The 26,600-nt window shown below is 33.6% G+C and overlaps 1 protein-coding gene across 1 annotated transcript in view; it reads right to left on the reverse strand.

The window, feature by feature from the left end:
• Positions 1 to 15,974, reverse strand: part of LOC133188582 (uncharacterized) — a 294,465-nt gene extending 278,491 nt beyond the window's left edge. The window contains exons 1-7 of the mRNA XM_061324064.1: positions 15,801 to 15,974; positions 15,200 to 15,329; positions 14,817 to 14,933; positions 14,513 to 14,619; positions 14,285 to 14,409; positions 13,861 to 14,012; positions 13,513 to 13,743 (exon numbers count right to left, since the gene is read on the reverse strand). Of these exons, the coding sequence (XP_061180048.1) occupies positions 13,513 to 13,743; positions 13,861 to 14,012; positions 14,285 to 14,409; positions 14,513 to 14,619; positions 14,817 to 14,933; positions 15,200 to 15,329; positions 15,801 to 15,974 (1,036 nt within the window). The remainder of the gene's footprint in view (positions 1 to 13,512; positions 13,744 to 13,860; positions 14,013 to 14,284; positions 14,410 to 14,512; positions 14,620 to 14,816; positions 14,934 to 15,199; positions 15,330 to 15,800) is intronic.
• Between the last annotated feature and the right edge of the window lie 10,626 nt (positions 15,975 to 26,600).

A 26,600-nucleotide genomic window follows, 5' to 3' on the forward strand; every position in this document is an offset into this window, starting at 1 on the left:
ATTTTGAACATCTTTTGTTCAATATTGTTTATCAAAATATTTACCACTTTTGAGATATAAAGCGTCAAAGATTTAGCATTCTGGCCCCTTATGGCCCCTAATTATGTAACATATGATGTGAATATCATAATATATAGTTGTAATTTGTTGAGATGAACATTTTTGCTTCCGTAATGCATTACAAAATATTGATCGTTAAAGAGTTATTGTTCAAAGACTTTCGGCCCCTCTCAGCCCCTATTTTGAAGGGCCAGCCCCTTTTTCTTCATATCACTTTAAAGCTCTCATGATTTTGAACACTTTTTGTTCAACAACTACTCAGAAATTTTTCTTCGTTTCTGAGATATTTGCAAAGGAAGTATTTAGGGGCCGGCCCTTCAACTCCTTAATGGGGACGTTTAGCAGAAATTGAAAGGTTGCATATTGTTGAGAACATTATTTTGAACATCTTTTGTTCAATATTGCTTATCAAAATATTTACCACTTTTGAAATATAAAGGCGTCAAAGATTTAGCATTCTGGCCCCTTATGGCCCCTAATTATGTAACATATGATGTGAATATCATAATATATAGTTGTAAATTGTTGAGATGAACATTTTTGCTTCCGTAATGCATTACAAAATATTGATCGTTAAAGAGTTATTGTTCAAAGACTTTCGGCCCCCCTCAGCCCCTATTTTGAAGGGCCAGCCCCTTTTTCTTCATATCACTTTAAAGCTCTCATGATTTTGAACACTTTTTGTTCAACAACTATTCAGAAATTCTTTTTCGTTTCCGAGCTATATGCAAAAGATATATTTAGGGGCCAGCCCTTCAACTCCTTAATGGGGAAGTTTAGCAAAAATTGAAAGGTTAAATATTGTTTAGAACATTATTTTGAAGATCTTTTATTCAATATTGCTTATCAAAATATTTCCCACTTTCGAAATATAGAGTGCCAAAGATTTGGCATTCTGGCCCTTTATGGCCCTTAATTATGTAGCATATGATGTAAATATCATAATATATGGTTGTAAATTGTTAAGATAAACATTTTTGCTTCAGTAATGTATACCAAAATATTGATCGTTAAAGAGTTATTGATTTAATACTTTTGGCCCCTCTCGGCCCCTAACATGACAAGTCAGCCCTTTATTCTTGATATCATATAAAAGATCTTGTCATTCTGCACAAAAATTGTTCAATATGTTTTTACAAAATAATTATACTTTAAAAGATATGATACAAAATGTCTCAAAAATTCACTCATGATTCGTGTCCTAAATTTCGACCCCTACCGAGCTTCCATACTAGGCACTTCCTGAAAATATCCAAACCCAGGTGCAAAATGGCATCATGTCCTCTATCATCACTGAAAATCTCAGCACTCTAGCTTAAGCCGTTTTTGAGTTCCATCGCAGACAAGGAGGTCCTCTGAATTTTGATAAAAGGGCGATAACTCGCGACCGGAAGTCAATATCCCTTAACAGACTTGCCGGAATTAACTTCAGATGTCAACGCATCTACCTTGAAAATTTGAATAAAATCGAACGAGCCATCTCCGAGAAATCCTCTGCACAAATTTTGTAAGGAGAAAAAAGAATAATAATAATAATAATAATAATAATAATAAAGGTAAAAAAGAAACCTAAGAATAATAGAAGGGTCTTCCGCTGAAGACGGAAGACCCTAATAATAATAAGAAAAGTGAAAAATCAACAATAGAATAATAGAAGGGTCTTCCGCAGAAGACGGAAGACCCTAATAAAAAGAAAAGTGAAAAATCAACAATAGAATAATAGAAGGGTCTTCCGCAGAAGACGGCAGACCCTAATAAGAAACAATAGAATCACTATAAGGTCTTCCGTGAAGACGGAAGACCTTAATAATAGAAAACAGACGGAAAACAATAAGGTCTTCCGAAGGAAGTCGGAAGACCTTAATAATAATAAGAAACAATAGAATCACTATAAGGTCTTCCGTGAAGACGGAATTCCTTAATAAGAAACAATAGAATCACTATAAGGTCTTCCGTGAAGACGGAAGACCTTAAATATAGTTTGTTTTGGAGTAGATCAAAGCATGTTGGCAGCTTTATAAAATTGAATGTGGATAAGTTTGACAATGAGCACTGATTTTATACCCCTGAATCATTGATTATTGCCAGCTTTAAATTTACACCTGCCGCCTCCAATATAACAATGGAAATCTGATCCTGAAGACATAAAATAAGCAACACTTACTTTCCTGGCCAAAAAAAAAAATGTAAAGAAAACTTTCTTTTTATTTCTGTTTAACCCAAAACCTGGTCTGAATATGTGCATTCAATAGTATATTGATAAAAAAGATCAGACTTTTAATTTAGTGCTTCGACGTCATAATGCATTGACAAGAGAGAAAATAACGTCATGTTCAGTAGAAACATGGTCACCAAGGGTTCAAGTGATGAATACTGCATTGTCAGCCAAAACTGAGCAGTTTCGATTTTTCAAAAAAAAAGGTCTTAAGTGGCCTTTGCTCTTTAAATCTAAATTACTGCAAGAAGATTGCATAAGATTTGTGCCTACGATTTGTATGTAATCCGGATAGGGCCAAGTAAATCACTATTGCACCATCGAGCATCGACTAATGGGTCAATGTTGCGATAATGCGATGGCGCGATGACCACGAAGCGATGACGATGGGATAGTGCGATTGTATATAAGTATTGAACTTAAGTACTTTTTATATAGAGGGTTTCCTCGGCTACATATTAACATATTTGTTATGATATCACATGACTTTGTTGATCACGTGACGGTCATTTATAATTTTTTGAAGTGTTTCATATAAATCGCTTCGGCGCAGCTGATTAACGCAATAAATATTAACATTTTGTTATATAAATAAACTCATCGTTTCTTTGAGTATCCGAAATGTGCTTGGGAAAAGTCATAGTATTACTAAGATACAAAATATTTCCTGAGAAATTCAACTTACCTACAAATTTGAGGGTATTTTCCACACAATATCGTAATCTTTATTAAAACAAAGCCAACACAAATTTTTCCCAAGCAAGATTCAGTTAGAGAACAACATATTCTTACAGATTTCCACAAAAATTCTAAGATTAATTATCATTAATCACCTGCGCCAGACTCTTTTATACACACAAAATAAATTCAACCTTCAACCACGGGTATGAAACAGAGTACATTTCAAAAGTATATTTTCCATAAGCACTTTGAACATGCTGAATTTCAATCAAGGGTAGGTTGGCGATGTATTTTTAAAATATTCGGACATATAAAAAAAAACTTTAACGACCCGTGAATTTTGCAATAGCTATCTGACATTTTACATGCAGTTTGAAATGAAGTGTAAAGTTCATGACACTCTCCCCGTCATAACACCTCAAGTTTGCAGTGACTTGACGTCATTTTCCATTATGACGTCATATATTGATAGTTCAGAGATGTGAAGGCACAGAGTGCACTGTGATATTCTAAGGGAATAACCTTAACCTACCTGCGATATTTAATGCGATGAAGATGGTGCGATAGCGCAATGGAGCAATAGTGAGTATTGCTTCATCGTCAGTGTACCATCGCGCCATCGTCATCGCACGATTGTGTCATCGTTATCGCAACATTGCGTCATCGCGCTATCGCTTCATCGTGCCATCGCATCACATATGGAGAAATGGTGTTCATTCTGCTCATCTGAATATCGGCCATATTGCAACTATAATGGCGGCCGATTTCATAAAGGTTTAGAGAAAATACACAAAAAACCCCAAATTTTTTTTTTATGCCAACCAATGTCCTTCTACATTCTAAACAGCCAGGGTCCGAGCTTGTTTTGTGTAAAATAGACATAAGACCCATACTGTGTGAAAAGGTCATTTATTCACAAAAGTACATTACTCAATTTATTGAATATTATATAATTAGCATTTAGAAAATGCATCATTTGATATGATTAAATAAATGACATAGATTCGCAAAGGTGGGGATAAATAATGTTACCACCTAAGAACAAAAGCATCTAGAGTTTCTGACAGAAAATGAGGGAGGTCAGTGGGTGGGATTTAAATCGTCCTTGCAGCTAGCAGCCAAATCAAGGAATGCCACGAACGACGCAGACCCCTGGAAAAACCCAGGGCGACATCCACAAAAAAACAATTAAAAGCGCGCATTCCTAGGTATGCAGAATGATGCAGAGTTAACTGCGGCTAACAGCTAAAATTTACTCGCATTGAGTGATGTTTTATTTTCGGTAATTAAGTACGCGTAAACTCTAGATGCTTAAGTTGAATAAACAAATATGTCAAAAATACAATAAAAAACTTATATATAATCTTGTTGTCATAAATTATTTTATATTGTTCATAAAATCAATTTTATGCCAACCAATGTCCTTCTACATTCTAAACAGCCAGAGTCCGAGCTTGTTTTGTGTAAAATAGACATAAGACCCATACTGTGTGAAAAGGTCATTTATTCACAAAAGTACATTACTCAAATTATTGAATATTATATAATTAGCATTTAGAAAATGCATCATTCGATATGATTGAATAAATGACATAGATTCGCAAAGGTGGGGATAAATAATGTTGCCACCCATCACCTCTGCAAGAGGGGATCCCCCATCCAAGGACTCTGGCAGACATGACGAGTCAAAAAAAAAAATACTAAAATAGAATAAAATAATAATGTAGATAAAAAGGAATTGTACAGAAAAAGTGATATGCAGAATAATTCCAGCGAAAATACCTTTCATAACTAATTAAACATTTTCATAACTAAAGATCAAAATGCATTTACGAGTTTTAAGCTGAGCCAACCTGTGATAAATGTACATCTACAAGTACAACATCATAATAATCATTTTTAGGCAATTTTGAATGCCACTTAATATGCATGTGAGTTAAGGCTATGTATAGGCGTTTCTATGCAAATGAGCTAATAAAAAAGCACAAAAGGTATATTTATTATTCAGAGAAAGTGTTGATTTATTTTTTTATGCATACGTAGTACCCACGATATGTTATAGCCAGTACACATTATGACGTCACATAATGACGTCACTGATCTTACCTACTTGAGGTAATAAAACACATAAAAAAAAACAGCTTCGGCGCAAGGGATTACCCTATTTATTTCTACATAAAAATTGTATAATGCTAAGAAGAATATTCTATAGATTAATAAAACTGCTGCACAAATCCTAGGCATTTTCTCATTTGATCGGAATTTGAGGAAACTTATACTGGACTGTACATTTTTACCCTTATTCAAGTTAAAACCCTACAAATAGAAATTATACAACTGAGCTGTTGATATTTGTGCAGCAATACCAGCAAACGCTGGGATATTTTGCTTCTAAATATACCTTGTTTCAGTTAAATAAAATAGAGCATGCCCTTGCGCCGAAGCATTTTTGTTGATATCCATTATAATCTTGTGTAGTAAAGAACAATGACTTCATAATATGACGTCATAATGTGTACTGGCTATCTCATGTCGTGGGTACCAAGTATGTATTAGACAATAAGTTTTAACTTTCTCTGTATAATAGATATAGTCCTTAGGCATTTTAATTAGATTATTTCATAGAAATGCCTTTACCTAGCCTTATATTAACTCACCTGCGTAGGTATACACACAAGGAAATACATTTATATATTTCACTGCTGGCAGGCAATGCTGTCCCAGATTACAAAGATCAACATTTCTCCACATGCTCAATATTGCTGATGTAAACCGATATTGACCAAAGAAGAGTATAGGTACATCTACAAGTTTCTCTGCTGACAGACAATGCTGACCCAGCCTTTCATAAAGTTAATAATGTAATGTAAGAAAATCGTTGCTGGCAGGCAGTGCTGACCCAGCCTTAAACCAAACATAAACATATTAAATACGTAGTACTAGTGTTAAAAATGGCAGGCAGTGCTGACCCAGCAAACTAATTTATGGTCCCCGCTGGTAGGCAATGCTAACCCATATACAGTAAAACTTGTCTAATCCAGATACCACTTGTTCCATAGAAATTGGCCGGATTAGACAACATTCTGGATTAGACAACATTTTAAACAAGTGAATTTACTGAAATGGACTTAAAGTTAACATCGTATTAAGCAAGATTTCGGATTACACAACATCCGGATTAGACAAGTTTCACTGTACTATGGAAACGGATAATCAGAAATTCAAAAGATGTCTCTGTTGTATTTCAAAAATTATGCATGCGAATGTACTTTAGAAATGCATCTGATTTCCATCTTCCCATATTCTGAATGACACTTAACGGGACTCCCCTTGCTGCAGCAGACGTGGCTGCTCCTATACGAAAACTATGACATTTATAAAATCTTTTATGAAACAGCTGATCCAAGAAACGAGTTGAAGAACGAACGTGAAATAGGAGATCCGCATTTAAATTGAAACAGGGGACCTTTAGTGTGATTGAATGCTTTCACGTATTTGTGAAGTGCAAAAACTGGGCAAGCCTGGTTATTACACTGTCTTGGGATAAAAATAGTTCTAGGGTGAAGGTCACTATGTTTATAGTGAACAAGAATTATTGACATTCCCGATAATGATGGGTTATCCCAGTCAAAGGACAGATTTTCAAATTGTAAAACGGCGGAGGACTCCGACGACGACGACTTGACAGCAATCGCGTCTACTCTTAAAAATGCTCAAAAAGCCAACAGAAACATTGCAGTTATTAGCAATTGGTTATAGCAGTTTGACACGACATATGGAATTGATGAAATCAATCTTGTTAAAATGTCTTTTGTTATTGGTAGTCTGCAATCCACGGAACCCCTAATATTGTGCGCACCTTTCAAAAATCTTTTTTATCAAAAATTTTTTAGTAGGGTCGATAAGACTGTTAGCCTTGTGGACAAAACTAATTGCCGACATGTGTGTTGATATTGTGGATGGGCTATAACCTTTCAAAAACAAATAGGCTATATATTGAGTCAACATAACATGGGAAGATGGAAACGCCTGACTCTCAGGAAAATAAATGTTACAAAACTGCATATGGTTTTGAATAAATCTGTAATACGATGCAACTGTGGCAGGTGGCAATGATGCATTTAACAGGGATGTAACTAAACTATCAAGAAGTGATCTGGAATATTGGTTGGACAAGGGGCCAACCATGGTTCCAACTTGTGAGCTTTCTTCGACGAAACTAACAGATGGTAAACTATTGCCAGCAGTGGATGTCAATGATGATGTTATTGTACAGGTTGGCTCATCGTAGAGCGTGAAGTCAAGTTGCCAACTAAGGATACCAGATCTGTCGGATTAGTGGGTGGTTGGCTAGTGACAGTTTGTGCCGTTGGATGGTCGATGCGAGGAGTTGTAAAAACAGACTGGGTGGAAGTGACAGGCTGATTAGTATCAGAAGGGTTTTGAATTTTCTTAAGAAGGGCTGCTGTAATCTCCTCTGCACAGGGTAACTGTACAGATTGTGAGGGATTGGGTGCTTGTTGTTCCAGAAAACGTTGGTTTGGTTCATTGGGTGGAACTGCCTTTTTCGAAGAACGCACTCGTTTTGAACTGTTTGTGACATCTTGATCTTGCCGCGCCACCTGCACGCGTTTTTTCCCTCTAGGCATGGTTACCTAAATTAAACAAAGTGTAGACACAATCAAATAAAGTTTTGTTCAATTCTTAAGCATCCATTACCTATAAATACTAACAAGATTATAGGCACTATTCAGAGAATAAAAGACCCGAGAACAGTGTGCTACAAGGTTATAAAAGGCTCACGACACAAAATATAAAACATTGTGGGAATGTGAGCAACCGTGGATGCATTATACTTAATACATCTAATTAATAATGATGGACAAAAGCACAATGCAATTGTGCAACCACACTCACGTATGCTTCTCCTGTTGTGTATACCTGTGAGCAACCACAAAACAAAGCTCACCTATATCAGGAGATTTATGCATGATAACGTGAGAAACCAATGGAAAGAAATAATAATAACACACAAACACAACTGCTAATAATTACAGTTAAGGTGTGAACACACAACAATCGTTGTGACATATAACCAAGCAGCACACAGGTCTAGGGTCAGACAATTGCTCTGAATACCATGTATGAGCAACATCATTAATGCTGCACAATGTTACATAATCCTGCTAGGGTGTTCATACCATGCATGTATCAATATTGCTAACAACTTAAAAACATCTACGTCTATGGCAAATACCAATGGCAGATCTAATGCTCTTTGTATATTTCAGCATTCCTAATGGATTTAAATGCATACCATCATTGAGCATAAGTGATCTGCTATTTTGCCAAAAACCGCGATGGTGCCAAAAGGTAATATTTGGATTGTTTCGACATAACTGTTCAATATGTTGATTAATTTGATAAACAATGTTGTTGAAGAGTTTCCCACAACGGCGAGAAAACCTTCGCAGCAACTAACCAAGAATGATATGCTTAACCTTGTAAGCTTGTACGATAAAACAGGCGAAAGAAAATATATCGCGCGCTAATTTTGCAGGATCCGAGTCAACTCCTATATCATTGCCTCCGACCTGCAAAAAAAGCACCTGAGGTCGAAACGTCTCTAAAATATTAATATAACAAGGTTTTTACAGACATCTTTGACCCGGTCGGACAGTTCCACCCCAATTCCTTTAAAACAGACATGAAATTGCCCAGCATCTAGTGATAAATTTTTCCATTCTCTGTGAGATATGATAAATTCGTCAAGACGACGAATGAAGAAACGACCAAAAGCTAATACTCGACAGGTCATAATGAATGCAAAATAAGTATCAAGATTAAAGAACAAATGTAAAAGAATTATGGTTCGCCTATACCTTTTAAATCGTCCTTGCAGCTAGCAGCCAAATCAAGGAATGCCACGAACGACGCAGACCCCTAGGCCTGGAAAAACCCAGGGCGACATCCACAAAAAACAATTAAAAGCGCGCATCCCTAGGTATGCAGAATGATGCAGAGTTAACTGCGGCTGACAGCTAAAATTTACCCGCATTGAGTGATGTTTTATTTCCGGTAATTAAGTACACGTAAAGTCTAGATGCTTAAGTTGAATAAACAAATATGACAAAAATACAATAAAAAACTTATGTATAATCTTGTTGTCATAAATTATTTTATATTGTTCATAAAATCAATTATACTGAAACGCAAAAGAAACACAACAAGCAGTAATCTACAAATATTTCAATTTTTTATTTAATGATTTTCAAAAATGAATACAGTAAGGTAAAACTCGCTTTAAAAACATCAGAAATTTGATAAAAATGTTAAATGATTATCTTTTAACATTAGAAAAAGTAACACTTGACTGCTAAAAAAACCCACCCCGGCCATTCAATTACAGCGTGCAAGACTGCCATGCACAGCAATCGCAGCTTGATTTCTACGATGCAGTTAGTTCATCAATCTTGAGATCTGAGCGAAAGAAATATTCTTTGTCATTTTAGATGCCTGTTTTTCAGATGATGAGGTCGAATTTTCTCTAGCCTAGCGCAGAGAATTAACCCTTGGAATTCCGGTCCAAGGACTGTCATTCATTCTTATTATATGTAAGAGCCTGTTGAGGCGTGATATACATGTAGTGCATATTTGCATCTGCAACTCTCTATCACCTTTATTTTGAGATTTTCCTGCTAGAGCAATGGAAATGCGTACATAAGTCATTTTCAGGAAGCCTTGGCATCGCTTACGGAAAAGAAAGAAGAATTGATTTTTCGGAATAATACTGCATTACTTATAATGAACAGATACAAACCCTTAAAACCCCATATTATTGCCAAATGTTTTCCTAGACATGCAATTTGATTTCTGTTAAGCGGACTCAAACTTAACTTCCGGTAATAGAATGAAAATCATTTACCGTTAAATTTACCGATATTTACAAAGTTGAAGATGTCCTTACTTTTTAGATACAAAATTATATCCTATATATACGAAGGCCGTTCAAAAATTACGCGGACTTGTTGCACAGAAACTATATTTGACGACATAATCAAGCAAAAAGTCATAAATAATATAAAAGAATCTTTTCATATATGATCAACAAAATTTCATATCAAAATATTGTAAATTGATATCAATTTCAAGTTATTTAACAGGACATCTCATGAAGTCACGGCGCAGTAAAACTTTCAACGTCACGGGCATTTTTAAAAAAAAAATGGGAGCTTTCATTTTCTCAATATTTTCCCTTAGTATTTGATACTGTATAGTTTTGGTTACCTTATCCACTCTGAATAAACATCCATATACAATTTCCGATTCAGCTTAAAAACTATAAAACTATCATTGTGTGTTTTAATTTATGTTAAAACCCCATTCTGAAGTAAGGTTTGACATCAGTCGATCTCAATCACATTCTTAACAGCCCAGATCAGTGTTTTGTCGATGAACTTCTTCCATTCCTCCCGTATTGCCTTTTAACTAAGGTCTATCAGTCTAAAATTCTTTTTTACATTTTGTAGAGATGTGTCGGATATTCCGCTGGTTTACGTTTCATTAGGATTATTCTGGGTGTCTATTGGCGTTTTCCCAGCATGATTCATGATTTGATAAAAGTGTGCTGCTCCGTCAAATCACGAGACGTCATTTTTGCAGTTGATTTTGTAGGGGTCACATCGGAGAAAAATTACAATATTTCTGTTAGTGCTTCTAATATTACACCAGAAATCTAAACACTTAATAATAAAACAATAAAAAGAATTTTTAGAGAAAATTGTTGAATAATATCGTGTAATATGGAAAATAAATGAATAAAATTTTGGATACCGCATGTTTGTTTTTCAACTTTTTTGCCGTGCTCCGTATATCACCATCAGCAGTATCAAAACGGCAATAATTTTATGAGATATTAAATAACATCAAAAATTTTTACCAAGAATTTATTGGAATTTTTAAGCAATATGTTCCTGTGAAATTTCAATTCTATATGACGTCTGTAAGAGTAAATAATAGCAGAGTCCGCGTAATTTTTGAACGGCCCTCGTAGTACATGTATTTCCCCCTAAAATAGGATGTTGCGTTTCTTTTGCGTTTCAGTATATAATCCTAACTATTTCGGATAAAGTTCTTCTGCCGATGGTTTGATTCTTCTTAATATCTTCTACCAGAAATAACAAGACTGTTGATACAAAAATGAAAGTTGAGAACGCTTTTTTTAATTTGAAAATTCGAAGCGAGAGTATATTGTTTTAAAGAAGGAAAGAGTACATATAGTTGGTGTTTTTATCATTTTTGATGATGAAATGTAAGTGTTTATTGCAAGTTGACAGAGTACTTCAGCCGATTGAAAGGTGCAGGAGAGACACTATTTACATGAGATACACATGAATTACCATTTCATAAGGAGTTACGACCGCCCTTTTTATTTGAAAATGTCAAATTCTTGCATCAGTGTGAGCTACTTAATATCGGAAAAACGGTATCTTGAGTCTTCAGCTGTTAATAACTCAAAATCCAATGGGTTTTTTTGGGGTGGGTGGGGGTGGGGGGGGGGGGGTGAATATGTTGAAATTTTGGTGTTCGTGTATATTCATCATGAAATGTCAAAGATTTGGCATTTCTGAATTCGTATGGGTGAAACAATTTTATAATTAATAATATCTCACAAACTTTATTAAACTTCATTAAAGTTCGGAGTGTGTTTATCTTGAAGAAAAATTTTCTAAGGAGATATCAACCTTATTTTCAAATTAAATCTTATCTTCAAAAAATATAAAACTCGCATCCATATCACAATGAAACTCTAAGGTTTTTAATACAAGCCTTAGAATTATTCTTTTATATAATCTTGATAGATCAATTTTCTATCAAGGTTCCATTTTTTTCACTTTGATTATTTTCACATATTGTGAAAAATTAACATATATGAAGAACATCAGCTGACCACAAATGACGCCACCCAGACGGAAAAAATATATACCAAATAAATAACAGGTAGTCAAAATGCAAATAGCCTGTAAAAATTGTAATATAAACTTCTTCCTATCCAAAAGATCTCCAATTTTTTTCTGAAATAGCTTTGCACAAATGTAGATCACAGAATGTATTTTGGAATTTAACGAAACCTCGCTGGCATCTGATACCAGCTCTGATGTTTTCAGAGACCCGTGTTTACTCTGCTCTCAGTTTGTAATGCTTAGTTAGATTTCTGTGCTTTATCGTCACTTTTCACAATTCAATTAAAAAGAACTACTTCGCCGTCTTAAAGATCTTGAATTCAATTTTATTGAAGAAATCTAAGAACCACAAAGATGTATATTTTTTAATTTAAAAAAAATCGGAAAATGTAATATCCCAGAAATCAGCTGAACTCCATTTTGCTAGAAAGAACAAGTTCCTTCTTCAAGTTTCACCTCATCAATTGCAATAGCTGCCCCAGAATAAGATGTTTTCCCTTGTAACACCTGTAACATACATGCATAAGATAAATGGTTTGCACTGCTCTATATAATATGTTCACAACATTAAAAAGAAAACGGGGGAAACATTCTAAAACAATTGAAATATCATAAGAGAAATGATATAGTAAAAATTTACCGTTTCAATTATGCTTACCAGTGTGTATCCGGCGATCCCTTGAATATTCTGCCATCTACCAGACCAGTACTGAGTAGGTGATTGTGTATAAAATAGGATCTGTTTATCGTTAACATTTGTTGCTATGAACATCTCCAGAAAACCAGAGGAAAGATAGTATCCAAATGTCAGACAATAGACTTTTTCTGTAAGGTATAATAATGTGAAAGTTTAAGATATTAATTTTGATCAGAAGTCCATTAAATATTTCTATAATGCATTTTGAGCACAAAGAAGTCCGTAATGCCAAATATATATATACTTCATTGCTAAACATTTTTGAAGTACAACTAAAGTAATGTCTTCTCTATTATTTCAGTTAAACCTCTCGAATTGAAGTCAATAGAAACATAGTTTTCGTTCATCAAAATTATTACCTTGCAAGAACCCGTTTGGTGTGGCAATATAGAAATATTCGCCATTATTTGAATATGCATAGCTCGACGTTCCTGCATAGCCTTCTGTAAGCTGTGGTATCTGAAAAAATAAGTATATGCCAAAACCTATATCATAAGTAGAAAGAAGACTACAAATATGTGCTATTGATGACAATTAATGCTTAATAAATTATACTTTTATAACTATTATATTAATTGGAACTTTGCTCCTGTTACGAAAAATTCTTAATTTCAATTGTTAAACTCGAAAAGAAAAAAAAAACAAAACTATTCAGATAATTCATAATTGATCATATACAAATATTTACCTTTCCAATCATCAAATTTCCACTTTGCATCCAACAGGTGGAATCCTCGAAATTGCATAATCTTGATAATGAAGTCTGTGTAGTTGTAGTTGTAAAATGTTGTGGTGTTATTTGACTTTCTGGAGCTGTACAAAGATAATTAAAGTGTACACTTTAATAAAGTAACAAGGACTGTTGCAAAATAGGTCTTTTTCAAACATTTACTCACTTTCACAATTTGGACCCGTCCATCCTTGCTGACATCTGCATGAGAAACTGTTCCCTACCATGCTACATACTCCTCCATTTAAACAAGGATTTGTTTGACAGGACTCAGACGCAATATTACAAACAGTCCCACTCCAACCTTGAGCACATTGGCACTGAAAGGTTGTGCTAATAACTGAACACACTCCAGAATTGAGACAAGGATTCGGATCACATGGATTACCTGTTGAGCCTTTAAGAAAATATTTAAAAACCTTATATTTTAACATCAAAGACAAAGAACAGTACGTTTTCACGTGGAAACATGAACTTTTTTATATCTTAAACTAATTATGTTGGTTGTTATTACCTCCTACGGTTTCAACAAGAGGCTTGAACCTTTGATTTTGACCTGGTTGAACGTTTCTGGAAAGTCTGCTGTCAAATTTCAGAATCAATATATTTCTTTCACCGTCATTGGTTGTTATAATCTGCTGTTGTTGTTGTTGCGTGTTGCAAAGCCTGTCAAATGTCTTCGAAGTATGAATAACTGCTTTTTTTGATAATATCGCATTGAATGGGGAAACATTACATACTTTTTGTTTGGACAAACAAATAATAAAATCTTGATTTAAAACGCAAAGAAATATATGACATGTATTTCAAATATAAGTCTATTAAAATCAATGCACTAATTGTACCTTCATTCTATTGTACAAATTAAATGAGTTCTACTATAGACGAAGAAGAATAAAAGAATGCATGGACGTTTATTTAAAATTATGCAACGGCACCTGATGCCAGTTTGTCCGGGCATATTATACCGAACTTCTAACCAGTGAAGACATTTAGACTGTTGTGTATTTCTCGCCAGGTCTAATTCTTGGAGCGTCACCCTTATGTTGGAATTAGACGGACCCTACAACAAGCAACAAAAAGAAACCTTCAATAATCTGAAGCAAATATTTGGCGTAAAAAATATTCTTCCTTGACCTCTTTGAATTTAAAGTGAAAATTCTTACCCTTATAAGCCACAGGCATACGGTGTCTGTATGGTATGTGTTTGGATAGTTTGGAGATTCTATTATTTCTTGCTGTCCAGCTTGTAAATTGTATACTCCTCCACAGCCTAGTAATGGGAAAAGGAAATCAAACATTGATATGCAAAAATAAAATATATGTATATAAATTATGAGATACACTGTAATAATGATTTAAACTAAACATGACGTCATAAACAATTACGTTAAGAACATTTCGTCAAGGGAAAGAATATTAAAATAAGCATTGATTTGAACTTCTACTGCGATGCAATATCATACAAACCAGAATCAGATGTAACTTGATCGCAAGTGGCTCCCGTCAAACCATTCGGACAAACACACTGACACTGTGAACCAGCAAACCCTCCATTTCTACAACTTGGTGGATTCTGGCAGTGTTCTAATACAACAATTTACAATTTCATTCTCAGAGCAGACTTATTAAAGTTTAATTTTACATGCATTCCAATAGCGTGGTAAATGAAATAAAACTTTAAAATGATGGAATTTAGTAGTTTTTATTTGAAGAAATTTTTTTTTGTTATATTATAATTTTCCCGTAGCAATTTAGCTTTTTCTGGTTGCTTTTGAGGGGTTTTCTGGATACTTGTGAACATAGAAGTATTAATAATATCTTTCCTTTCTAATGAGATACGATACTTGTACCTGCACATTTATATGCAAGATTAATTTCTTTGACGTCACTATGTGTAAATGTCTTAGAAGACCCTACAAGTGCTTCCAGCCTTTGGTCTTTGAGTCTCATTGTTCGTTCACCATTGTTGATAGCCCCTGCCTGTCAGAAATCGTAAAAATATTTCAGTAAAGCATCTAACTGTCATCTTCTTGATTGAAACCTAATTACATGTATGTTTTATATACATTTACGGAATTAAATTAATAGACACTCAAGATATATATACTGCATAATTTGTGTAAATGCTTTAAAGCAGTTTGCTAAGAAAGCCTGAACTGTTTCAAACCATGTCATACAAGTATAACTTGGGTAGCTGTTAAATTCATTCTTTATAATTAAATCCGTTGTTATGCAGTATAAAGATTTTTTTCCTTCAAACGAGGGAAAACCATGTCATTGAAAGGTACACATCACCAGTTATCGTTAAAGAATGGGTTATCTTAATGGATAATTAAAAATCGCTATTAACTTATGCTATGTCAAATGTATTCGGCTTTTTTTCTTACTCTATCAACTGAAAATGGATATTTTAACAAAAATCTCATTCATTGAACTCAGAAGTTTTCGTACATCAAGAATGTATTGCAGGATTGGCTCAGCATCGTATGGCGTCCGATCGTATGAAGTTCTCTGTGCAAAATTTATGTTGTAGGTATTCCATTCTATTCTGTTTCGATACACCTCAATGTATCTGTCTCGGTCTGTTCTCTGCTGCTCGTGGGTCTGTCCAATGGTATGCATCATTTCATGTACAGTATGACAATTTCAACCTAATTAAAGCAAAAATATAAATATTAAATTTTGTTATAATAAAGGTAGTGGAAACTTATAATTTTTCTCAATTGAAATCAGTGCGGATAATGTTTTCTGTTGAAAGAGTTTTTAAAATCTTGTCTTTCATATATTTTTGCCACTGATGAATGTCCTGTAATAAAAGAAAGAAAAAAATAGTGGTATTTACGTTTGCACAAGACGGGTCATTTAGATTAATTGGTTGTGGTTGTCCATTACTGAAGGACCTGTCTCGACCAAGATATGCCTCACAAATTCTACGGCTAAATAAAACAAAACATTACAAGGACCATGAGTTACAATTTTTATTGTCTAAGTTTAACATAAATATTCAAAACTCATACCGAATTCAATTGAAACTGCTTATAAATCAAACACGGTTATTTTACAATTTAAAAGGTACAAGATTCTTGAATGTATGTACAGTACCGACCGAACACAACCTAACACCAGCGCGAACCAAAAGCGCACCCCGGGTTCGCTTCCTGGGTTCGCTCGGGGTCCACTGCGGGTCCGCTTTCAGAAAATTTGGGACCGCTCTGGGTGCGCTTAGGGTTCGCTGTGTGTTCGCTCGGGGTCAGCTCTGGGTCCGCTATAGCGAACCCGGCGTTCGCTTTCCGGGTTCGCTTTACGCACTCATGCGTGAAGCGGACCCCGCTTTAATCTTGCCGCCAGTAAGCCCCGCCCCTTGTATATTCCAAATACAGTAGTGAAATCGATCATTACTGTTTTTATGGCACTCGAAACATGTACATATAAGTGACAATATGGAGAACGTTGATAAATTTTCAAGAATTTCACCATACATTCGACGTAGAATTATCACTTTTATTTTTCTTAACTTACAAGCTAAGTATATCTCGAAAGAAAAAGAAGAAAAGGTGTTAAATTTATTTTCGATCTATCGGATGGAGTGAAATTGATAAGAGTATCTTAATTAAAAAAAGCTTTCAAATTCATTTGTTTACATTATTCATGCGTTTTAAAATAAGTTGGAACTTCCAATTGTAATTGCAATTGCTAAATCGTAATTTAAATGTTTGAAAGACAAACAACTGAATTATGATCTTATCTATGAAATAGCTGAGACATACTGTACACGTAAAATGCTAAGTTTTTCATATTTATCAGTTTATATTTAAGCTAGGTTGTCGTCCATTACATGTGTTATGTAGGTCGTGATAATCACTAAAAATTCTCATACAGTGTAACTTGAGAAATGATACAGATCATTTATAATTCACTTCCATGCCAATCATTGTTTTATAAGGCGAGTTTAACGGAAGACTTATAAAAAAAAACAACAACTACAATCATAAAACCAAAACAAACAAAAACAAATAACTGGTCCACTGATAGGAATTTATTTTTTTTTAAGTTGTTATCAAATACATGTAAATGATCACTTGAATAGTTTGTGTTCCTTACTGGTTCATGACCCCCCCCCCCCCCCGGCTCCACTACATACATGTACATACTGGAGCGGCATGTTAACAAACAAAATTCTAAATGTTTAAAAATAAATAAACACAAGACAGAAAACAAACAAAACAAGAATTCAATATTCAATAACTGTAAACTTGCATGATAAAGTAGATGAAATTAAGATAATAACGCCCAATTTTTTTTTTTTTTAATTTCGATGAGCCCCTCCCCCCCCCCCCTCTCCGTACTCGAATTGTTTTCTATGGACCGGTTGTAGCAATTTTAATTTCAAATAATATACAGTGTTCTCTCTCTCTCTCTCTCTCTCTCGTAAAGCTTTTTTTATTGATTTTCAGCATTCAGGTGGCAGCAAATTACATGAACATGTACTCCTCATGCAACGTACCAAAGAACTATGACGATTCCAAATTAAAAAAAAAATAATAATAATAATTGGATTTCTCATTGATAACGTGCCCAGACGAGGTAACTTAAGGGGCATCGAATGTAGGGGGAGAATATACTCAGGTATACCGTGACCATGGAGACAGTATACATCAAGCTAGCATGTGTCAATTAAATAAACACACCGCAATTGCTCTTAGGACCCGAAATATTTTCGAAACAGGTGGATGATTACCGACACGTAATGACCTTGGCTTCACTTTCAAACTATAATTATTAAGTGTTAAAATTAAATAATTATGACAATTACAAAGTTCAAATACAGGTACCTATGTAATGAAAAAAATATATGTATGTTTTCGTATTTACGTATCTTTGCAAGTTCAATTTACTAATTTTGGAATTACGTGTACTTTTCATGCATAAGTACAGAACGTACCAGTCTAGTATTTTTTTATCCATATAAAGTATTTCGAAAATTACATGTAGTACATGTAAGAGGTTCGTGAACATGTAAACCTGTATAATTATATATATCGACACGAAGGAAAGTGATAAACATTTTTGCGGTTTTTTTGACTGACTTGCAAGTAGTTACAAAAATTCAAAAACATACAATGTACAGTGTAATGTCTACATGTAGGATAATTAAGATTGTCAAAATAATCTTTCCCTTTATACATGTATTTAAATCAAGCCATTTGTTAAATTTTGGTAAAAGATTATGAAAAAAAAAATATCATAGTAGTTAAAAATGATTTTTTTCCCCTCCAATTTACGTATTGACATAATGCACATTTATACTTTACAATGCACATTTAATTTTTTTTCATGATCAATTATTAAGATCGATAATTTCGATGTTGATCTGGATAAATTAAAACGTGCATGTAAATTGAAATTATGAATAAAAAATAATTAAATTAAAGCACGTACATGTTCTTATACTGTATCTTGAGATAATAAAGTTCAATAATTTATCGAAGACCAGTTTTTTTTTCTTTTTTTTTTAGTAACACTTGTTATAACCATTATTATCTTCTTTTTTTTCTATTATGAATTAAAGTACTTATTGTCTGATAAATTTACGCAATGCATATTTATATATTAATGGATTTTAAAAATATAAAGAAAATAAATATGTAACTATACATGTAACATGCTACCTGGATAATAAAAATATATAATGTATTAATAGATTTAAAAAAAAAAATAAATAATGAAAATAGATGTGTAAATATTGCAAGTTGTCTGGAGAATAAAAATTTATAAATGTAAAATCATGTTTAAAAATCATATTAAATAAATAATATTTTTACACTGTAAATTCACACGCTTTGCTTGTACAGTGTTTAGATTTCAAACTGGCATGTTGACTGGTCGATGCGCTGATGGTCAACGCATTTTATCACTTAATTATCCTGATTGACAGACCTGTTCGGCATGTTGATTGGTCGACGCGCTGATGAGTTAATCGTTAATCCTGATTGACAGCTCTGTTACGCAACACCGAACGCGCGTTCGCTTTCTGGGACCGCTACTGAATTTGGGGTTCGCTTTCAGCGTTCGCTCTGGGTCCGCTCTGGGTTTGCTGCGGGTTCGCTACGGGTGCGCTCCGAGTTCGCTCGGGATCAGACCTAGCGGACCCCAAGCGAACCCGAAGCGAACCCAGAGAGCGAACCCGGGGTGCGCTCTGGGTTCGCTTTCTGTTAGGTTGTGTCTGGTCGGTACTGTAGTTCTCCAGCAAAAAATGGTTTTGATTTTTCACCTGTCGGGCTGGAATCGAACATATTGATTATGTGGAAGTGATGGCGCTTGATTTCGTATAATCCATCTAATACATGTCATGTCTGAGAACGCCTGTAGTGCTGATTGTATAGCATTTTGCATCTCTGGACTGACTACAGGTAAAACAAAACAACAAAATACATGCAATCAAATTTTATACATGTGTGTAAGCCGGAGTCTACCGGGGGAATCATTACTTAAGATAGCAAGGTACAATGCAATAAGGTTAATGCTATATACATCCAGGCTAGATTTCATATGGAATGATTTTGTTCTCCCACAAAATAACATCTGTCAGGAAATTTCTTTTCCTCTGAAAATTAGAAGAATGATATCAACGGAAACAAAAAATGACACTATACAAATTTAGAATAAGATGATTTGCATAAAAGAGATTTAGAAGATTTTCAATCAAATTATATTTATCGCATATTGAAGTAATATATATATTGGATATATTTCTGCTTAAGACAAATGAGAGTAAGTAAAACTGTTTGCTAAAACAAAAAAAAGTAATTAAAAATAAACGATAAAAACAAGGAGAAAACCCCAGAACAAAATAAAACATACCCTTGCTTTGCTTCCGATGGACCTGTTAGCCTATCGAAATGAGAACACAAGACAGTCCTTTGTTAATGGATTGGCGTTATTTATATGAAATAAATAATTCTAGTAAGGATTATTTGTTTATATTTCTTTATATTAAGAAAAATCTGCAGTTCAAAGTCATTTCTCAAGGGGACCCCTGATACCTACATTCTCAGGATAATGGTGTCGGTCGTACTGTGCAGCTTGTGCCGATGCCTTCAAACGTGGATTTAATCCCTGAGGCTGAAGCAAGAGACATGAATCAACAAGGTGATATTTACCGATCTAAGTCCAAAATTCCATCACCTAATCGAATCATGATTCTTACTGATGTTTCTTATTCAATAAACTCTTGTTATAATAGCTAATTATTCTTACTGAGTGTGGTCGTCCAAAATCATCGTAAACAATCATGGTCTGTAATAGTTCAGCTATTGGGGAATCTTGGTCAAAGCCATTCTGTGAAAAAAAAAGTAATACCAGCGATAAATGTTTCTCGAGAAGTGAATAAACATATAAAAATCAATTTTACCAGAAAAATCATAATCATTCTAATGTGTAAAATGTTGATTTTATTTAAAGTTTTCCATGGAAGCGTATAAGTCTCCACACATGTTATGTTTTAACTTGTACAATGTCTTATTTTTGGGTATCTTGTAAACATATAAATTGTATAACTTCTCATTTATACACTTATTTTACATTGTGTCTATGTGTTTCTACATAGTTTAAAGCACTTTCTTTTCCTTATAGTTCTATATAAATTTTTGTGTCATATCGACATTATTATGTCGTTATGATTAAATTGAATTTTGATAATTATTTTTGATAAATATTTTCAAATCAGTATTCTTTTCAAGTCGATATGACTTATACATGTTGCAATAAAGTTAATAAAAGAAGAAGGAACTTTAAGGATATCCGGCCCTTAGCCAGGAAGGATAACTCTTAATTTTTTTTATTTTATAAGTCTTTAAATGAAGCTTGAAATTGAGATCTTTTTGTGCAACAATTTTCATTATATGTATCTTAATATGAATTCAAGGTTCTTTGAAGTCTTAGAAACGGTGTTGTAAAAGTTGGAATTTGTACCCCATAAAAGAAAAAAATAATAAATTCATTTTTAGAGAAATCGAATTTCCTTGCTTGTTAGCTTGATATGAAATTATATGTGGTATGTGAGGTCTAGCAATGATAGCACACGTCTTTTACACTATGCACTGTATCATATGACAATTGAAGTAAAAAAAATAACTAAAATACTCTATAAGAATAAAAAAGACGCTTTTTTCACCAAATGACATTTTCTCCAAATGCCTTGATACCTATATTTTTCTATCCTAAATTATATTTGTTGATCAATTTTCAATTAGAAAATGCATAGCTGGTGTTTTTAGTCGCATTTCCTGAAAATATATTTGAGATTTGATGATTTTCCCTAATATAATATGATTAGCTATAATGATGAACTTTGAAGAAGTTTCATGGCTAAATTAACTTTACTATGTGAAATCAGAGACATTTTTGTGAGCATTTTCGATTACTTAAAAGCTGATTATCAGAACCTGAGGATCGGACTACCTTAAATCATGTTAAAATATCTAGATACGCGTCAAAATATGTGTATACATATAACACTTTATACGATGATAAGACAATAACAAGAAAATGTTCAAGTTATAATACATCGTGTTTAGAGATCAATACGCTTCCGTAGTTTTCCTTTCTCTTCAGTGAAACGAAAGTGAATCTCTCACTAAATGTAGAAATGTGTTCAGGATGCATTTTATAATTACCCAATTTTCTATCAAAATTGGACTCCAGAACTCCGGAAGTTCAAATCCTTCCCAGCTATTCCAAAAAGTATTGAAAGAAAACGTGAAAAACCGTCGTTTTCGTGAGTCTGGAAAAAATTAAATGATGATAATGATCAATTAGATTAGAGGAAATAATTAGGAACAGTCAAATTTTAAACACAATAACTGAGAAACAGGTGGATCGTATAACAAAATATTCATATCAGAGTGATAGATTGGTAAATTTAAGTTCGTTAGAGAGAGAAATATTTATTATAGGATTAAAAAAAAACGTTCTTTTTGAAAATTTTATCTATTTGCAAACTCTTGACATTTTACTCACAAACTAATTTAAGTGCGAAGCACTATTATGTTAAGTTTGTGAGTAAAATGTCACGAGTTTACACATCGATAAATCTTTCAAAAAGAACGTTTAATTCTTATAATTCCAATTACAAAGTTTTAGAATCATTTCTCTCTGAAGCCTCCATACAATCCGCTATTTCTGTATACAGCGTAGGAATACTTTATGTCGCGATGTGGAAATAAAACGTAATCGAGATGAACATCGATAAAGTTTAACTTAATTTGTCAAAACATTCAATAAAACAAACTTATAAAAACTCTTCGGATATTGTTTAAGTCAACGAACATCGTAAATACAAGTAGACCAGATGAATTCGTCCTCGGCCATGTTGACATTAAGAGCACAGGCTCTAAAATGAAAGTAGCATACCGACGACACCCTTGATTTGCTCTGGTTTGTTTAATGACGGGACAGAATATAGGATGTAAAAATATGATTTTGATGCTAATAAGGCAAGAGTCTGAGGTACGTTTCTCTTTCCTATCAGCTACCGAGAACTGAGCTGATTTGCTTAGCATTAGGAACGACGATAATATCCTATGAGAGATTTAACTCGTGATCTGACAGTGACATAAACATAACATTCCTGTCTGTCAGTCCTGTATGTCGTCAGTATTGTTTTTATATAATTTAAAGTTTCTGTAATCGTTTAGCTAAAACAGACTAGAAGTAACGATTTGTTTAATTTTTTTACAATAAAAGCTTCATTTAGGCCAAGAATGTAGTTCTGGTTGAGAGATTTATCGATGTGTAAACCTTTTTTTGAATTTGTTCTCGTCCAATCCAAACACAGGAAATCAATAAATAAGATTAAGATTGGAATTATATGGAAATGAAGCTAAAACTAATTTTTTTCATGACTGGTTTATGAAACCATTGTGACTTTTGTGCAAGGAGTGGTTATCACTTTTATCGGATGAAAACAAAATGATACAGTCTCAAACAAGAAGCAATTATAAGAAGATTTCTATGTAGCAAAACTCGCTTAAAACACACCAACGTTCAAGTTGCATTGACTTACCACGTTATTTGGAATCAAGTCTCAGTTCTGCGGTCAGCATACTTATTGTAACATTCTTGTTTTTTATTACAGTTAGAAACCACTAGAAGTTTCTCACAAAAAAATATTTCGATTCCTTTTTTTAAAATAAAAAATTGGTAATGTCCACAAATCCTTGGATTGTATCATACTTAAAATAGTTAATGTGAGTTTGTTATACATTTACCTTAGTAAAGGTGAAATGTTGAAAATATCAATTTTATATAATATTTTTAGTAATAATTTAATAACAAATAACATTTTAATAAGTAGATAAACCATTGGCGAGTGGAATTTGAAGCAATCAGCTTTTACCTTTCCTTTCAAATGTCCTATTTCTTGTCTCACCATTGCATGCAAGAAATTGAAGCCCAAGAAACAGTAAGGCACCAAACAGAATCTTCATGTCGGAAACGTTCAATGTCCTCTATTGCAGGTGTTACTTAAAACCACATATATATATAGTATTTAGTCGTCATTGTACATAAGATTTATTTTCTTGATAAAACATATTATTTCAGATGTTTTGTTTCATTTAATTGTACTAAGGGATGGGATTTGAAAAGTACATTTAATTATTTTTCGCAGGATAATTGATTTTAAACGACAAACATTAAGTTCGTGTACCTATTTCATGTGTTTTTATCCGATAGTTTAATTACACTGGGATAGTGTATATTCCTTCATTGCTATTGTAATCGATACATTTCCGATTGTTATCAAAATATTGAATCTAACATAGGAGGAAAACAACCTAAAATTGTATAGACTTGTAATTTTATGCAAGAATACTCTTTTCACTAGTTAATTCAATACCGCAATGGACGTAACTGTTTATTATTTCTATGTCCAGAATATATTGTCTTTGTTTGTTTGTCTGTTTGTTGTTTTAACGTTTTCTATTTTACATACAACCTGATATGAAAGTAAAAAGAAGTTCAGATATGAACTTTGATCATCTGTAAAAAAAAAAAAAAAAAAAAAAAAAAAAAAGTTGAATATCACAGGTACGTTAATTTTATCCTTACGAAAGCTAGCTATATATAGTAATTACTTTTAATGGATGAGGTGCTTTACATAGATTTAATGTACAGGGATACGGTTATAATATACACATTTAAGAAAACAATAATAATTTATTTGGTTCGTTTTATCTTGAAATTACTCTTCTGAGAAAGCTATCGGAAAGGTGCACTGTGGTTTCAATTTTGTTGTTTTATACAGACCACCAAAATTTATAAAAAAAAAAAAAAAAAAAAAAAAAAAAAAAAAAAAATCCCTTATAGAAAATCGCACACATCGCAGAGCGTTTGTTCTAGAGTCTCTAAGTAAAGAGTTGATCCTTATGTCGCGGGTTTGAATCCCGTTGCCGGACGTCAGGATAGGTCTTCCGTTTAAACCAAGTCGCAGTGGGCGTTGACACGAAAAAAAAAATCATTTACTTCTTAAAGGCCGTGAGTGCTGAATACAGGTCTAAATTTGCAGCTTTCCACCGGCAGTGGTGGCATAGAAGTGAAGTTAAACCAACAAACCTGTAGAGAATTATTGTAAAAATAAGCAACTGACACACAGGTGTAAATGTTCTTCAGGGGAAAAGACGCTGCAGTTGTATAAGGAATATTTAAAATGCTTACCATGATAGTTTATTGAAAAAAAAAATTAAATTCTACATATAAAAAACAGATACGTGTAATATCAAAAGTGTGTGTAAGTCTTTTCTTCCTTTGAAAAGTAGGCAATATTCAGGGATGACTTTATTTTTGCATATAAATGTTGACATTACTAAAACTAATGTATTTCTTATGTATTAACAAGGTTTATATCTACAACCTTTTTTTAGATGATACTAGGAAATGATGCTGATTCAATGTAAAGATGATCATGCCAAGTTTTCTCTCACTACCAATCCTTTTAATTCATTCTTAAAAGAATTTTATTTGTAAAACTGAATTCGAAAAAAGATTCTTTAATGCAATTGCAAGACTTTACGAAATGTTGCAAACATAAAAAATGTTCAAATTGCACTTTAAAAACATATTTTAACCCGAGAAACAAAAAAAAAATCGAAATGACTGATATGCTTTTTATCAAAAAAGCCCCCAGTCAAAGAAATGAAGGAATGCTAAAGGTAATTTTTTAGAATAGGAGTATTACAGTATCTCATAGATACAAATAACTGAATTCATGATGTACAATGGACGAAAAATTGTTTACTATGAATATGGGAAAAAGTGTGCTTGCCAGCTGTTTGTTTGTTTGTTTATTTGTTGTCTAACGTCCCTCTCGAGAATTTTTCACTCATATGGAGACGCCACCACTTGTCGGTGGAGAGCTGCAAATTTTGTCCTATATTCGGCACTTACGGCCATTGAGCAGTGAGGGATCTTTTTCGTGCCAGCACCTACTGCGACACGAAACCTCGGTTTATACGGTCTCATCCGAAGGACCGGTCTCCACGTCCCACAGTGGGATTCGAACCCGCGACGTAAGGATCAACTCCTTACTTCGCGAGCGACTCTAGAGCAGACGCTCTAACCACTGCGCCACGCGGCGCCAGCTGAGAATATTAATCCTGTCTATTAAAAAAATCTTTGGGTCTTAAGAGAATTAATCAGACATGTAAACCACCTATAAGTCCGAAATTGCGGTGGCTAAATCGTGACATAAAGAACGATTTAGCAATTTGATCAGCTAAACATCTTTATAATTCCTGAATAACGACAGAGTGGGCATAAGCAGTTTAGCGTAAATAAAATTGGAGGTTCAATTTTCACGATAGTTTTCAATCTCACTCATTGTAGGTTATTAGTTGAAGATTTTACAATACCTGATTCACAAGAATCTGGGCAGAATAAGGAGGCTTATGAATAAATTGAATACTCTTAAACTTGCCCTCTGATTAGAAGATCTCAATTCTCAATCAAAACTTTAAGATATTCTTACATATATAGAATATACATTTATCAGCATTTGAGCTTCTTCAGCTCAATGAGTTTTTCAAAAATTAGTTCAAGTATGGCTGTACTTTGTCATGATGAATGTTTGTACGGAAGAAAATTTATAAGGCAATTGAGCGTATTGAAATTTAGGAATTTTAATTATTGCTGATTGTTCTTGCTATCGAGCTAACAACTTTGTGAATGTAAGAACTGAGATTAATATATTGACTT

Source organism: Saccostrea echinata, unplaced genomic scaffold (genome assembly GCF_033153115.1).
Source record: "Saccostrea echinata isolate AGI-Se365-2 ecotype Australia unplaced genomic scaffold, CSIRO_AGI_Sech_v1 ptg000016l, whole genome shotgun sequence".
NCBI lineage: Eukaryota > Metazoa > Mollusca > Bivalvia > Ostreida > Ostreidae > Saccostrea > Saccostrea echinata.